At 46.7% G+C, this 15378-nt stretch overlaps 1 protein-coding gene across 1 annotated transcript; it reads left to right on the top strand.

Annotated features, from left to right (window-relative positions):
* Positions 1-1119: 1119 nt before the first annotated feature.
* Positions 1120-12962, top strand: LOC119378635 (glutathione S-transferase 1-like; the record flags this gene model as incomplete). Its single annotated transcript, XM_037647702.2, is given in 4 exon segments — positions 1120-1178; positions 10241-10382; positions 11696-11866; positions 12765-12962. Coding segments are annotated over 4 exon segments (510 nt in total), but the record flags the coding sequence as incomplete, so codon positions are not given.
* Positions 12963-15378: the final 2416 nt, after the last annotated feature.

The following is a 15378-nucleotide window of genomic DNA, read 5'->3' on the forward strand; positions in this document are numbered from 1 at the left end:
CCCCATTCAAGGACGTGACCTGGGTGGGTGTGGGCGGCACCCTCATTAGGGCTGTGTGTGACGTAATTGGACCGTCCCAATTTTGAGCAATTCCACCCACCTAAGGATATGGGGAAAAGAGACCCCTTAAAGCGAGCCCCCGCGGGCTATACGGGCGATATCTTCGTCATGTAACAAGATGTTCTTCATGTAAGACGAAATGGTGGTAATGTAACGAAATGCCCGCCATGTAAATAAACCACGTTAAATTTCCTTTCAGTCCCTCATCCTGCCTCTGCATCTTCCTCCCGAGTCTCCGGTGCCTGCAAAGGCCGGTCGCAAAACGTCCCGAGTTCAGTTAATGTGACGTGTGAGCCACTAGGAGGAACCAATTCACGGGTGAAATTATCGAACCCCACAAGATTGCAGTGTTTAAAAATAGATGAGCAAGCGCTCCATCTGTTTTATTATGCGACTAGGAAATGGCGTACTTTTCTGCTGGCAAATCATGCTAACCACTCTCGCCATGGGTTCGCAGCTTCCTGCATCGCCGCCTATATCTTTCCGTCTTTTTTTTTTCTTGTCTTGTTGCGATTGACGAGGACTGATACGTAGATATGCATTTATTTACGTTTTTCGCCGCAAGAAACTTCCGTTGTCCGTCAGCGTTACGTGTGGCCGTATGTGTGCCTTTTCTGTCCTTATCTTTCGTGCTACTCTCTTGCGGTATGCTCGCCGAACATATCGTAATAAATTAAATACGGACATCCGTTACGATATAGACGCCGAACAGGCTGCATGTTTCGAACGCGAGCGCACGCTTGCCTGGGCACGCGAGCGTTGCTGAAGGACGGGCTAAGAGTTACGTCGCACATCCTGGTGCTTTCACGTTTAGTGTAACGGCGTACGTTTATTCGTGAGAATTTTACTGACGTCACTTGCGTGTCGGAAGTGACGTTATTGAAGCTTGGTCGACTCCGGCATAAAAGACTTGCTTGTTAAAAAGTGACTTAATATTTATCAACTAGTTCGTATGCAAATCGTAGCATTGGTGTTGAGTATATTTCATACAGTTTATAGCAGTAACTTAAGTGGAATTGTTCGCGCATTTATTCCTATGCCGCTGTCTTTCTACCGCAGCTAAATCCTTTCCACAAGATTCCTACCTTGTCTGACGATGGCTTCATTGTGTACGAAAGGTAAGTTGTCCGCGCAAATTGTATCGGTTTGTCGTGATGCCTGCTGAATGCTTTGGTATCAAGCAAACATGATTTTTTCAAACCAGTCATATTAACGTTTCAGTGAAGCAGTTCCTAATTCCAAGAAAAGGCGAAAGAATGCCTCTTGGCAACCAGCTGAAAACGTAATGCTAGGAATGGCCATTTAATACTCACCTGCTGTTGTTTGGGTTTTTTGCTCTATTCGTTAAATCATGCGCTTTCCCGGCAGCCATTTCATTACGTTTGAATTTCTCAGTGTGGCGTCAGTGCGGCCGCAACATTTTATTTCTCCGTAGAAACGACAGACATTGGAAAGAGTGGTCGACTGATTGCGTGTAGGTGTTCAACTTCCCGATATAAGATATAGGTTACGAGAGGTCTTGCACTGAAAGATTGCAGCAACTTCAAGCACGCGGTGCTGCCCCATCTCGCTTAACGCAAGGGCTCAGAATACTCCCATATCGTCCCAACACTACTTTATTAGCTGGTATGGCACCAGGCTTCAATTCCCGCCTTTAGAGTGTACGTGGCACTGGACTACTGTAACTAGGCAAACCTTTCGACTTTCATGGCGACTCTGCTGTTTTGATGAGCAACCTTTTGAGGTATCTATAAACCACCATTTAAAACTCGTACCTATTCCAAACCTGTTCTTACGCGTTCACCTGAACATCTCAGCAGGATTAGTAAGGCTCCATAAAGAATAATAAGGCTCGAGAATGATTGCTCGTCAAACTTTCACGCAATGACGAATAACGGGCGGCCCAGTTTCAATTTATTCAATTCGCTAAAAGGCGTCCGTATATACATAAGTGTTCAAATAGTGAGGACAATACAAGTGAGGACACAAGAATCAGCGCATGATATGTAGACGGTTTTTATAGCGGTAATTATAAAGAGATCGAAACACTCTTAATGTAGATGAAAAGGCGTATCGAAATTCTCTATGAAGGTTTCTCTATGCGAAAGATTGGTTGCAAATTTTTGGTGGATGGAGACAAAAAAAAAGGAAGGAGCCGGAGTATGATAACAAATTGGGGTTTTACGTGGAGTATTGCATGTAAATATAAGCGTATTTATCTAGTGACTTTAACTTTCTGACTTAACAGTTGTTTAATAATCTTAGGATCATGCCATTTTCACTACAAAAAGAAAAGATCTGTTTGCTGTATGTAAATGGAGCTTCTCTGCGAAAAAGCCCATGTGAACGAGCGGCAGCAAAGGGAAACACGTGCAGTTTTGTCGTAATCACTAGGCGCGAAAACGAAGAAGCATATCCGATAGGCTAAAGGCTGCTACATTTCCCCTCTCCCGCTTGACAGTTCTTCCGGAAGCCAATATCAAGCACCAAAAGCAGGTGTACTTTCTTTAACTGGTCGTTGCTGGAGCGCAAGGCAGCTGCCTTGCCGGACTCGTCAGTGTGGTTTATTTTTTTTAACGTACAGTCTACAAATTCCTTTGCGAATAAGAGAGAGATGAAAAAAGAAAGGCCGGGAGGTTAACCGGATATTAGCACCTGGTTTGCTACCCAGCACTGGGTGGGGAAACATGGGCAAGAAAGGGGTTTTGAAGGAGATAGAAAGAGACAAAACATTTGCAGTGGCTTAGCTCGGCTATGCCAGGATGTACGTAGCGTTAGCAAAGGTTCAGCTGATTATTCTTAGCTTTCGAGATTATCTAGTATTATTAGCCTTCTGTTCATTCTTCGTACGCTGAACCGCTCATTGCCAGGCAACTACTTCGGGATCCGATGAGATAAGCTTCTCGGCTCTTCTGCGCCTTCGAGCAGCATTTGCGCTCCCCTTCTCCATGGCTTCCTCAAATACTTCCTCAAATAAAACTGTGTTACAAATAGCTTACAATAGGTTAATGCCTGCTGTTAGCTCATGTTAGCTAACAGCGTCACGTTAGCTATAACAATAGCTAAGATATCAGTATAACCAGGGTATAACCTTGGTATACGCAAACAACACGGACACAGCGCTAACGGACGTTGCGCAAACAACACGGACATAGAAAAGGAGCACACCTAATGACGACATCATACCAACTCGCCCAGCAAGACACCCTTCTGAAGTATAACGCTTCGCATTTAAACTAATTTTCGTTAAAAGCTTTTCGACGAGACTGGCAGCAGTGCGCGAGCAGAACTGCGGCTTGCTTTATTTTAGCATGGATGAGCAGTCTTACGTCTAAAAGAGACGCTCACGAAACGGCGATATGATAGTGTAGTTTCTTCGTCCCATATATACAGGCTATCGCGTTTCGCTCAAGAACTGTAACGGAAAATGCGTTTTTCGGTCACGGCTAAATCCGGACGGAATATGCGTCGCGATGAACGATGTATGTGCTGAAGACGCGATCGAGTGCTATTTTACCGGAATAGGGAACATCCGACACCGCTCTAGCGACTGGGGGGCCTGACATTTTGCTGTAAATCCCGCAGCGTTATTGGAAATGCGATAGATCCTTGAATCTGCGGGAACTTGATGACACGCCTTTGTTTTCAACAATGCTCTATACACGCCGTGGTGCTGAAATGCGAAACTTATAACCTTTACCCTGGGTGTCCTTTTAAGTGAAAAGGTCAACAAACCATTTCGTCTCGCGAATATAAATGTAGTTTCGTCACTTGATTACCATCTCCGCTTCCACTTCTTTCTTTCTTTCTTTTTTTTTTTTTTTACTAAAGAGAAAGTGATTTCAACACTAAGAGCGTATCGTCTAGCCATTATGCTCGAGTTCGTTGGAAATACGCGCTAAACGAAATAGTCGGCGATGTATTCGAAAAGCTCGCGCGACAAACGCACTGAATCGCGAAGAGCGTCTGAAAGGCTAATGGGGCTATGAAGCTTTTTTTTTTTGCTGTTTTTTTTTTCGCGCAGACTTGTATGCAATGTGCGCGCTCAGAAAGACCAAACGAAAGGGAGCTCAGTCGTCACCACTCAGACCAACGTTGTATGCGAGTTGAGCACGTACATATATAACATTGTGAATACTGTGCTCCTTCCACGCTTGTCATGCTTCACACCATTACGCCGAAGTACGTCACGGCTTCATGAGCTCCAGAAAGATATGGTGCGTTTATCTTGCCTTTGAAAAAAAAAAAGTGAACGCGCATTATTAAAATGTCGAGGGTCACAAAGCCTCAGAAAATGTCAAAGCGAAATTGTCCGACAACGTTAATTCTAAGGAAAGCCAAGTTTGTTGCTGAACACATCCGCGTCGCGAAATTTGACCTAGTTTTTCTTTTTCTCTCTACTTTTGTAGAAAGTGTGGCAGTGCGTGGTCCCTTACGACGTCGCCGAAGTCATCTCGAATTTTTGTCCGGAATCAAGAGGCCTTTGCGGACTCAGCAGTGTCAACAAACGTAAAATGGAGGGAAGAAAGATTCCTTCGTCACCCGACTCTTGAAACGCGCCCAGTAGCGTTGCGCAGAGGCCTCCTTACGAGTTTCGACTAAGCCTTAGCGGCCCATAATGTCAAACACGAAAGTAATGAGAGAACTTCGAACAAATACTCAAAAGCGTATAATAAATCGTGTAAGGGAATCCTATATAATAATTCACAGGTATTACGCCTTGTGTTATTCTACGCTTGTTCAAAGCAATACTACGTCTGTTAACGGGACTCCTCGCACAACATAACGCCTGTATAAGGTCTTCTTCCAAAGTCATTTCAAGCACTAGCGTTGCTTTGTGGTAGAATACTTTACTGCCGCGCAGAATGGCTGTGTTGAATAACAGCTCGAACCCCGATCTTTAAAGGAGCACTGATACAAAAATTTTGCGGCTTGTTTTTTTTTTCCCTTTTCTTTTCCTTTCTTTCTTTTCTTTCTTTTCCTTTTTTTGTTGCAATAGGTAGCTTATGAGCCATTTAGCACGGCTGGAATCTTCGTTTGCTCGAGTGCGCAACGGTTATTTATTTAGAGACGTCTTTAGACCGCCCAGTCGCAGTATCGGTTTCAAAGAGCACCGAGCTATAGACAGGAGTAGTTCCGGTTTTCAGGTAAACACAGCTGGCCACGTGACCACACAAAGCTGTGACGTATGGGCGCCGCACTGACAGTTCGTCTGCTACGCCTGCACGTGCTGTGCAATGTCGTCGCCACGGTCGTCGTCGTCCGAAGACGGTGATTTTCGGCAGGCAGGAGTCGCCGCCTTGTTACACGCGGCCGGCGAGGGCCATTGACAGGAAATATGTTCATGGTTGCGCCGAAATGTGATCGCGATGGGCAAAACTCAACCACGCAGCATAACACCGGCATATTCACACTTATGGCGGAGTCAGTGCCGCAATATCAACAGAGGTGGTGCGTAGCATCCGCCAATAAGCACGATGAGCGAACAGCGGAAGAGAGCACTGACAGCACACGCAAGGCCGCAGGTACCGGAAGGGGCATGACGGCAACCGGCCAACACAAACTCGTGACGTAGGGTTTCTTTACGCGAAAACCGTGCCGATGTCGACGGCGCGAGGTGCTCGGCTGCGCCTGTGACATGGGTGGCTTGTCCCGGCGTCGTTACTCTCTCGATGCACGAGCCAAGCCAAGTCATCGAAAACGTCACTACGCATATGCGCGGCCACGCCGACTAGCAGCGAGCGTCATTTCCGAGACGAAGTGTAGGTAGCAAAACTATATCGCTCCAAAACCTTAGCGACCTGGAAACTGCGTGCACGGTTGCATGAGCACGCTGAAAAGTTGCTCAAGACGCGCTGACGAGCACTGGATCATTACGTCACGCGAAGGCAGCGCCACTTTAATGCATACTACTAACTCAGGCTTATATGTACATTTTTATGGAGTAATACCTTTTAATATAAAGAAACGAGCAACATTTCAATACTAACAAAAAAAATCGTCGACCGCGTACAGCAATTAACGATCACGTGGCCGGGTACATCGGATCGTTCATGTTTTTGCTGCCAGAGGCGCCACAGGTCATTTTTCGCGACTTCCAATTAAGAAATAAAAATATAAATTCACGTCTCACGAAAAAATCGGGGTTGGCTTGAGTCAATGCGACGGACAATCTTTCCTGCAGTGGAGTCATCTTATTTTATGTTCTGGGCAGTTGTCGGTCAAAGCCTTTAAGCTATCGGTAACCTGTGCTCCATCATGCAAAACTCCCCAGGTGGGTATGCGCCACACGAATTGGGCAAGCCCCACTACCGAGTACCGCAGGTGCGAGTGTCAAACGAAAACGAACACTGAAAGAGAGAAAGAGAAAGAAAGAGATTGAAAATAGAGGGAAAGAAAGAGTGAAAGCGATAGAAAGAAAGTGGAAGAGAAAAATGAGAGAAATAAAGGGAATAAATACATAAAAAGATAAAAACACATAATAATAATATCTGGGGTTTAACGTCCCAAAACCACCATATGATTATGAGAGACGCCGTAGTGGAGGGCTCTGGAAATTTCGACCACCTGGGGTTCTTTAACGTGCACCTAAACCTATGCACACGGGCCTCAAACATTTTCGCCTCCATCGAAAATGCAGCCGTCGCGGCCGGGATTCGATCCCGCGACCTCCGGGTCCGCTGTCGAGCGCCATAACCGCTAGACCACCGTCGCGGGGCGGTTCCGCAGTGACTACCCAGGCAGCACGCCGCCATTGGACCGATCTTGGCCCAACGTCGGCAAATGACGGCAGTAATATTGGCCCTACGTCGGCAAATCACGCTCGCGCTACTTTCACCCGCATCGGCCCGACGTCGGCTAGCCGCCTTTGGGCCGATGCGGGCTTGCCGGCTTCGGGCCGACGTGGGCTAGCCAGCGTCCGGTCCGAGACGGGCCTGCCGTTATTCAGCCGATGATGGCAAGCCGTCATTGGGCCTATGTATGCTAGCCGATGCTGGCGCGGTGTCGGCCCCGCCGATGTCGGGTAGCCGCCGGCGTGACCGTTTACACCCGTTATTATGTTTTAGCAGTGGTGGCTTACCGTGCGTTAAGTACGGTAGTACTGTACCGTCGTGGTCGGCACGTAGCTAGTTTATATGGAGACACCGGCGGTAGTTGCTCGATGCGTAAAGTAACCTAATCAGGCACGCTGATACATGTGTTGTAAAGTAAAATGGCTGCGTGCCGACCACGGCAGTTCGGTATTACTGTGGTTACTGTACTGTAAGTCAGCAGCGCTAAAATAGACTATTCGCGGCCAAACGACATTCATTGACTGCTATTGGTGCCATATTCGAAAAATGCTTCCTAATTAGAACGACTGCTCCACTGATGTCTTGGTGTACAATTCTGTCGAACCGTGCAAGGCCGAGAACGAAAGTCAATATTGTCTCAAACAAAACTAAATTGATGAAAGGCCTGCTGCACCAACTACGCATGCGTCTGAGAAATTAAGGAGCAACACATTTGCAAGGCGATAAACACAAATTTATTCACAGATATGAACACACGCCAGCAGTTCCGGAATAATTATGCCATCAAGGAATATCTACCGTAGCCAACATCTAAAACAACCCCACAGCCACCGTATTCCTCAAAAAAGCAGGACAATCCTAATCGAGAATGCGATCAGGCGCAATATCATAGGCGTGAGCAGGGTTCCCCTTCAGAGGGGGTGGGGGGCGAAGGTTCATCGCGGCGCCCCCCCCCTCCCTATTAAGTCAATGTGTTTGGCAGACCTTGCGCCCACCTATTCTTAAGTGACTACGGGGGCCGGCCGCCCCCTTGCCCCATTGTGCGCACGCCTATGCGAAGAGTTACAATCTCTTCAACGTTATGCGCGGCACATTCACTATAAATATTGAAAGAACTAGAACGGGCAAAAATAGGAATAAGGATTAACAAAGAATATCTTAGCTACTTGCGTTTTGCGGACGATATCGCGCTTTTCAGTAACGATGGTGCCGAATCACGAAAAAAATTCTGGAGATGTAAACGAAGCCAGCATTGAAGTAGGATTAAAGACGGAACCGAAAAAAAGAAAGATAATGTTAGGCGGCTTGCCGAAAAAGCGAGATTAAGAATGGCAACTAGACTAGAAGATTGTGTATACGCGTGAGCTAATTACGAGCAGAGGAGCACTCCCCCCACCTCCCACGTTTATTAAGTTCACCAAGGAACGGTAGGCATTCGCAACACATGACTGGCAATTAAATTAGCGTTATCCTTTAAGCGGGAATTGCAATTTTTCAGTGATATTTTAAGGGCCTAAAAGATGGATAAACTGCTGCACGCGACGCGAGAAACATTGCGAGCGGTACCACAAGATCCCATGAACTCTACATCTAAACAAGAGACACGCACGCATTCCTAATCTAAAGGTAAGATTGTAACAGAAAGGAATCGTGCATAAAAACCACTCACGTGTGCCCGTTGGATCGCTAAAACACGAGCGAATAAAAAATTCAAGCGCACCATATCAGAATACACAAAACACGATCGTCATTAGAGAATACGCGATAAGAAAACAAAAATCTGATGACACGTAACAGCAGTGAACACGCGGCCTTATATGAGGTGAGCGAGTTCAACATGGAAGCAGGGGGCCACTGGTTTCTCGCTGCGGTGATCTCTGCCGAAAACAATGCCGGAATCCTGCCGCGTATCCGTCTCGTGCACGATTTTGACTGTGTGACTTGTGTGGCTCTATTTCAAGATGGTTTGCGTTAGCTCTGCCGTAAAAGCCGTACTCTGTCGGTGACGAGGACTTTTTGGAGCGCCGCGACGCAGGAGGACGTTCTCAACAGGGCATGTATAACTGTCTGAAGGGAGACAAGAAAGTTCCAACATCGTCGATAAACCATCGGCTCCGCCGATGTCAGCTGAAGCACTGCAGAATGACGGCATGCTCGGCCCAATGTTGCCGGTGAAAACGATCGGCTCGGCCGATGTCGGCGAAAGTACGGCAAAACGGCGGCTAACTCGGCCCAATGTTGCCGGTGAAAGCCATCGGCTACGCCGATATCGGCGGAAGAGCAGCAAAACGCCGGCAAACTCGGCCCAATGTTGCCGGTGAAAGAAATCGGCTAAGCCGATATCGGCGGGAAGATGGCAGAAGGCCGGATAACTCGGCCCAATGTTGCCGGTGAAAGACCAACATCGGTTGAAAGGCGGTACAATCGGCCCAATTTTGCCGGCAAAAGTCAACGGCTCAGCCGATATCGGCGCCAGGCTGGCAATGCTGGCCCGAGGTGGGGCCGCGCACAGCCGCCGTAAAACCAATATCGGCCCGACGTTGTGTGCTGCCTGGGTAGTGCTCTCCGAGAACAATAGCTGTAATAGGTGCACATATCGGCTTAGTTTGAGTGAGGGTTGATCGCGCGTTGCCGGTCATGAAACGATCTGGCTGGCAGGGGAGAAGTTAATTCTGATGCGGAATTTATTATTTCGGACTGGAAACGCCCGACAACACCACTTCGAGAAGGCAAAGAACCGCAGATCGGGTATTAGCTCGATGCGGCTACTGCCGAATCTGAAGTTACCTGGGTCGTTATTAGACAGTGTCTTATAGGGATGATCAACGAAGAATAATTTTATCAGCGGAGCTGTTCTCGGTCAAACCTTCGACATCCAGCTTCACGCAGTGGCAGAACCAGGTCACACACCAGGAGAAGAGGGGAAATAGTATCACGCCGGAGCAGAGCCAGGTTATTCGACCAGTATTTTCCTCTTCTCAACCTCTCATCCTCTCGTTCTTCTATCGAAATGCCGGCACCGAAGTTTTGAATCGAACCACGATGCGTATGCTGTCGAGATTTTCCTGTAAATGATAATTAAATATTACTGAACTTTTGTGATCATATGGGTGGCATGCACGAATAAAAAAAAACGGAACCATGAACAAAGGTGGATCTGAAACAAAGGGGCGAATACAAAGAGCTTTTCGTTCACAAGCGCTTGGTCTCGTTGGGCAAACAGATTCGATGATAAAAAATTAGCTAAGCACGAGAACTTGCTGAAGATCACTCACGCGAGATATTCAGTTGCAAGACGTTTCTGGGCATACGCACTCTACACTGTTTTACCTGTGTTTGAATGGGTTTTCTTTTTATGGATGAATACGTGATGCTTCTTTCCGCAGTTCGGCTATATGCTACTACCTGCTAAGAAAGCACGCACCCGAGAGCGAGCTCTACCCAGACTGCCCCAGGGTCCGCGCACATATCGACCAAGCTCTCGCCACGATTAGCAGCACCATCCAGCCTCACTACTTCGAGTTCTTTGTGAGTAAGCGTACACGCAGAACGCTTACAACGGGACTATCCCTGTTCTTGTGTTCAGCGACTAATCATTTTCTTTGCATCTCCTCTGTGTTGCGATTGTCTAGCCACGCCGATTCCCAGCAGCATATGTCACGTTTCTTTCCGATCTCCTCACGATGGAAATGTTTTACGAAGTGTACTTCATTGTGCCTTAGTCCTAACGTCACATGGTGCTCTTTTCTTTCGGTATTCTTTGTCAAGATCTGCCTTACATTGACGCGCATAATCGATCCCCATAGGCAGCATTGTCAACGTTGATTGTCAGTACCGCTTCGTGTTGTCTCTTTCCTCGTCCTGCGTATTTCCTTGCGGCCACTTTTCCTAAACACGCATTGAAACCCATCTATTGCGTGAACGCTATCCAAAGCACAGAAGCTGCAATATAACATCAAGTCAAATACATTATTCACTGGTCTAATGCCAACATTCTTGTTGTTTGTCGCATACACGCTCGTAGGTTGGGGTTCTCGCAGATTATGCATTGAGTTTTGTGTTTTGTGCGTCTCTAATCTGGCTTCTCGTATATAAATCAAGAGAGATTTGCGACATGGTTTATATCTGGCAGAAATTTGTCGCTCTCGCACGCCAAACATTTCCCACCTACACTACTACTACGAGAAAGATGTTAGAGAACTGAGCCGCATTTCAGTACAGCTCTCTCTGCACGCGCTTTAGTAGGAAAGAGTAGAAGAAGGCTCTCTATTAACACAACGCTACCACCCAGGATAATACCAGCGCCTTCAATTACCGTGAAAGGGTAATCTGACTACACCACTAGCGTAGACAGACAGACACACAACGAACTTTACTGGATCCTGAAGAGTTACTGACAGGACCCCCTAACGGGAGGCCGTTGCCAGATATTTTTTTCAGGAAAGGGTAGGGGTTCAACCTCGCTTAATATATGTTCGTCCGTGCGTTTGTATGGTGTGTGCGTATTATATACGCACGCAAAATTTGAAACATTTCGGTGGTGTTTTGCGGGAGGACTACTTTTCGTAAGAAATGTTTGCTTGAATGAACTGTAGACGAAGGGTCGCATTCGCAGGGGGTAATAATGTTCAAGTGCAATTCAGTGCTCTCGGCTTATTCCACAAAACGTTGCGTTTGGGGGCTGTTGTTTATCTCGTTGCTTGCTCGCATGTTCCCGTTATCAATGGGACTGTTTCTAGAGAACTGAGAGACAGCACAAACTGTAGTCTATGCAACTGAGTTTCCTTTCAGTGAACAGTGGCGTCTGAATTTGCTGCTGAAAAGCCCATATGTTCTCTCAGAAACCCCGTTTCTACGAGTTGACGAAGCCTACCGCAGAGGACATGGAGCAGTTTGAGGAGAACGTGATCAAGGGTTTCGAACACGTGCTAGGAGACGGAAACTACGTGCTTGGTGAGAAACTCAGCCTCGCTGACCTCAGCTTCGTGGCTCACCTCACAATTGTCCTCGAGGTAAGCATTGAGCCAAATAGCTTTTTCATCCCCGTGTAATCAATCCACATAAGAACGGCTGGCTCAATCAAAACAGATGTAGCATGCCTGATATCAAGCGCTTTATTTTTCATCATATATGAAAATATACATTGTGGAATAACGCGATCACATGAATATAATACGATATTAAACGGGTCTATCACTTGAAAAGCGTTTACCATTTCTGCTTTGGTTCAGCCAAACCAGTTTACCTAGCCCAAGTTTGAAAACAGTGAACTCTTACGGTCTTGGCAGAATTTTGTACCGATATCCACTTATTGTTTTACCTAATTAGAAGTTGGAAAAGAGCAGATCAGTGACGAAGGTATCATGAGGCACTACACTTCACGGACTAAATACATCTTCAGTGCCTATAACTTTCACTGGTGCCATTAAAGCAACGTGTATATTTAGCCATGTTTGAGTATAAATGTTATTTAAACAGCTAAAGTACAAAGCGAAACGCTTTCTCGGGCCTTGACTGTGTCTGTTGCTGGCACGGCGTCATTAATTCTGCCATGTCTTGTATCCATGACGAAAGGCAAAAGGCAAGGGCGAAGGAATGTCGAAGTAGTCAATATGGACCTTATATCTGCAGCTGAAGAAACAGGATGTGAAGGGGCGGCTCTTACGAAAACCGCGCTTACAGCGTCACTGAAAAGTGCTAGACTTCGTAAACCTACGCTTACGCTGGGCGAATAATATACATTCAAGAACCGAGCACAGTGGTGGGTGAAAGAGAAAGTAGCGCGGCTGTTTCTCCTGTGCTCTCGGGGTATATTGCCTACAATGGCGCTGAAGTGTCGTAGTGAGTTTTCATTGCTGCCTGACTTTATAGCGTCTGATTATTTTCGCTGATTTGTCCTTTCATTTGTAGGTTCCTTTCCTGAATGCTGATAAGTATCCGAAACTGAAGGCCTACTACAACCGGCTAAAGGCACAACTGCCGTACTTCGAAGAGGTTAACCGGCAAGGAATCTCCGACTTAAATGCTTTGAGCGCCAGCCTGAAATAGAAGCCTGCGACGCAAATGTCGGCGTGTCTTTCTTAATAAACACATTCTATCTCCTTTCAAGGGGTCTTTTTAATCACCTAGCTAATCACAGCAAGAAATAAATGACGAAATGAGCCACCGCTTCGTGCCATCTCACGCTGAGGACAAAGCATCAAGTACATTTTGTCGTTATTTGCGAGATCTGCTGGTTGTTTAGCCACGCCTACTTAGCCTAACGCGCCGAGAATTTGTTAATGGTTCTTGGAATTAGGGTGATATAGTCACGAATACATTACTGTCGAAGTGTCAGCACATTAACTAAATCAAATACAAGCATCAATTTGGAACTTACAGGTCACACAACGCAAGATGACGACTTGATAAATTCGAGGTGGAGCGCACCATTTGCGATGGCTGCAGGTTTTTTTTTTTTCTTCGGGAATGCCGTCTGTTCGCTTTACTCCCTCTACGTATGCACGCAGACGTCAGGGAGACGCTGAGCAGACGACGCTACGCGAATGAATACATATGACGGGGCTAATCACTCTTCCGATTGGCTAAGGGGTCCTGTAGCCTTCAAAGTGCTGAAGGGAACTTCTGAGATGGAGTATAGATGCAGCCACGAGTTTGACCGACCAGCGTTCCATGACTGCCTAAATAAAGTGTCATGCTTGCTGCTCTGAGGCTGTTAAACATGGCACAGTGATTATGGTAATTGTCTGCTCATGTAGTTATAGCGTACACTAAGAGCGCCGTAAAGTTTCGTACCCCACTGGCGTTGTGACCTGATAGCAGCTGTCGCTGCAAAAAAATTAAGTAATTATAGCTGGCCTACTGCAGCGGATAAAAAAAAGCACAGCAGGGCAACCTCAGTCGATATCAAAGCGGCGTCACCAGCTGACAACATGTGCAGGCCTTTCGCGACGAAAGTTAACCCCCCGCTCTACCAAGACGCTCCCTTGAACACTTGTAACGTTCGCCGTACGTTGCTCCATCTCATTTTTGACCAGGTGGCATGGTACACACTCTCATTCGGGCATAACAACCTCATTTGTCGATTACACCACCCCTCTAATGTTGTTTTTCTGATACTCTTCGCAAGTAGAGAAAACAGACAGCATCCGGTAGTGAATAAAAAATAGTAGAGGACAATGACAATCAAACGGTACGCTGCTGTCACCAGAGAGTCTTGTATCCGGATGCGGGTGCTGAACTCGAACTGAAGGCTCTTAACTACGACAAGGATGGACGCCTGCCTGCGGAGTATGCTGAGTCACAAAGTCTCCTGCATGCAGTTTTATTTATCGAAAAGTGTAGAGGACCGAAATGTACCCTGTATTCAGTCTCGTTCAGATGTGACTTGAGACGACAGTTACTTATTGGAAACGCGTAAGTATAGAACATGACGTAGTAGAGTCACTAATAGCAGTATATGCCCGTTCGGAGCTGCTGAAATCATGGGACTTTGACGCAAGCGACTGTAGATGCTGCAGCATAATCAGAGAATTTGCGACCACCTTTCTAAGAATACGTTTCAGTCATGCCTATCGAAATCTGGCAACGCGGTATGTACAACTTAAGGAGAGTGACACCGGAAGCCGTCTCCCTTGCTGTCAGGGTTACTACGCTTAACCCTGTTGCAGGACGAAGGCATACCAGGCAATGCGTCCTTGGGCGGTTTATTTAGGATTGTGCTATAGTCGAATACAGCTTTTAAAGTCCGCGACATTCCCCCCTCAAAGGCAGATGCGCACATGGCTACACCAATGGGCGCGCACGTAACGAGCAGGACGACCGGTGGCCCTGCCTTCAGAGAACATTGCCAAGTGCATGAGCGGGACTATTTTTTCAGTCCTGGACGTGATTGGCTGCCGCGCGTCGGTCTTTAGGGCGGGGCCTCTCCGGACTTCTTAAGTTGTGCGCGACTATAGATGTGCATTAGTAGCTGTTTTATGAATTGAAGTAAAGTGGTCTACTGGGCGAGCTGGCATAGGTTCATGGAGAGACTTAGCGCTCGGAAAACAGGACACTGAGAACAAGACATGCGACGATTACACATGTCCACTAACATGTCATAAAGACATGTAAAACGTGTATTTATGTATCATCTAAACATGTGAGGCCACTGCGGCGGCTCGCAGAGGCGTTGGAACCTTCACGCTATGTCATCCGTTTATAATATTGCCTTCCAAACAATCGTTCAAGAGAAATCTAAGGTACGGTTTTCTTACAATTTGGAGTTTGAAGCGCGAACAGGTCTGTGAGCTGGAGCTCTGAAACTTATTGTGTGTGTTATAGTCTTATCGCGGCTGTCTTCTTTGTTCGCGAATAACCGCATTGTTTTGTAGGAGAGAAAGTACCACATCTGAAACATTATTTCAGTGTGCGCGGTAATACAAAAAAAGAGTAATCCATGAGAAACCTTGTGTCGGTGACTTAGGGGAATCGATTGGAAGACCCGTGTTTAAGCTCACCGAGTAAGCCACTGAGAACATTA

This window comes from Rhipicephalus sanguineus, unplaced genomic scaffold, assembly GCF_013339695.2.
Source record: "Rhipicephalus sanguineus isolate Rsan-2018 unplaced genomic scaffold, BIME_Rsan_1.4 Seq9045, whole genome shotgun sequence".
Lineage (NCBI taxonomy): Eukaryota > Metazoa > Arthropoda > Arachnida > Ixodida > Ixodidae > Rhipicephalus > Rhipicephalus sanguineus.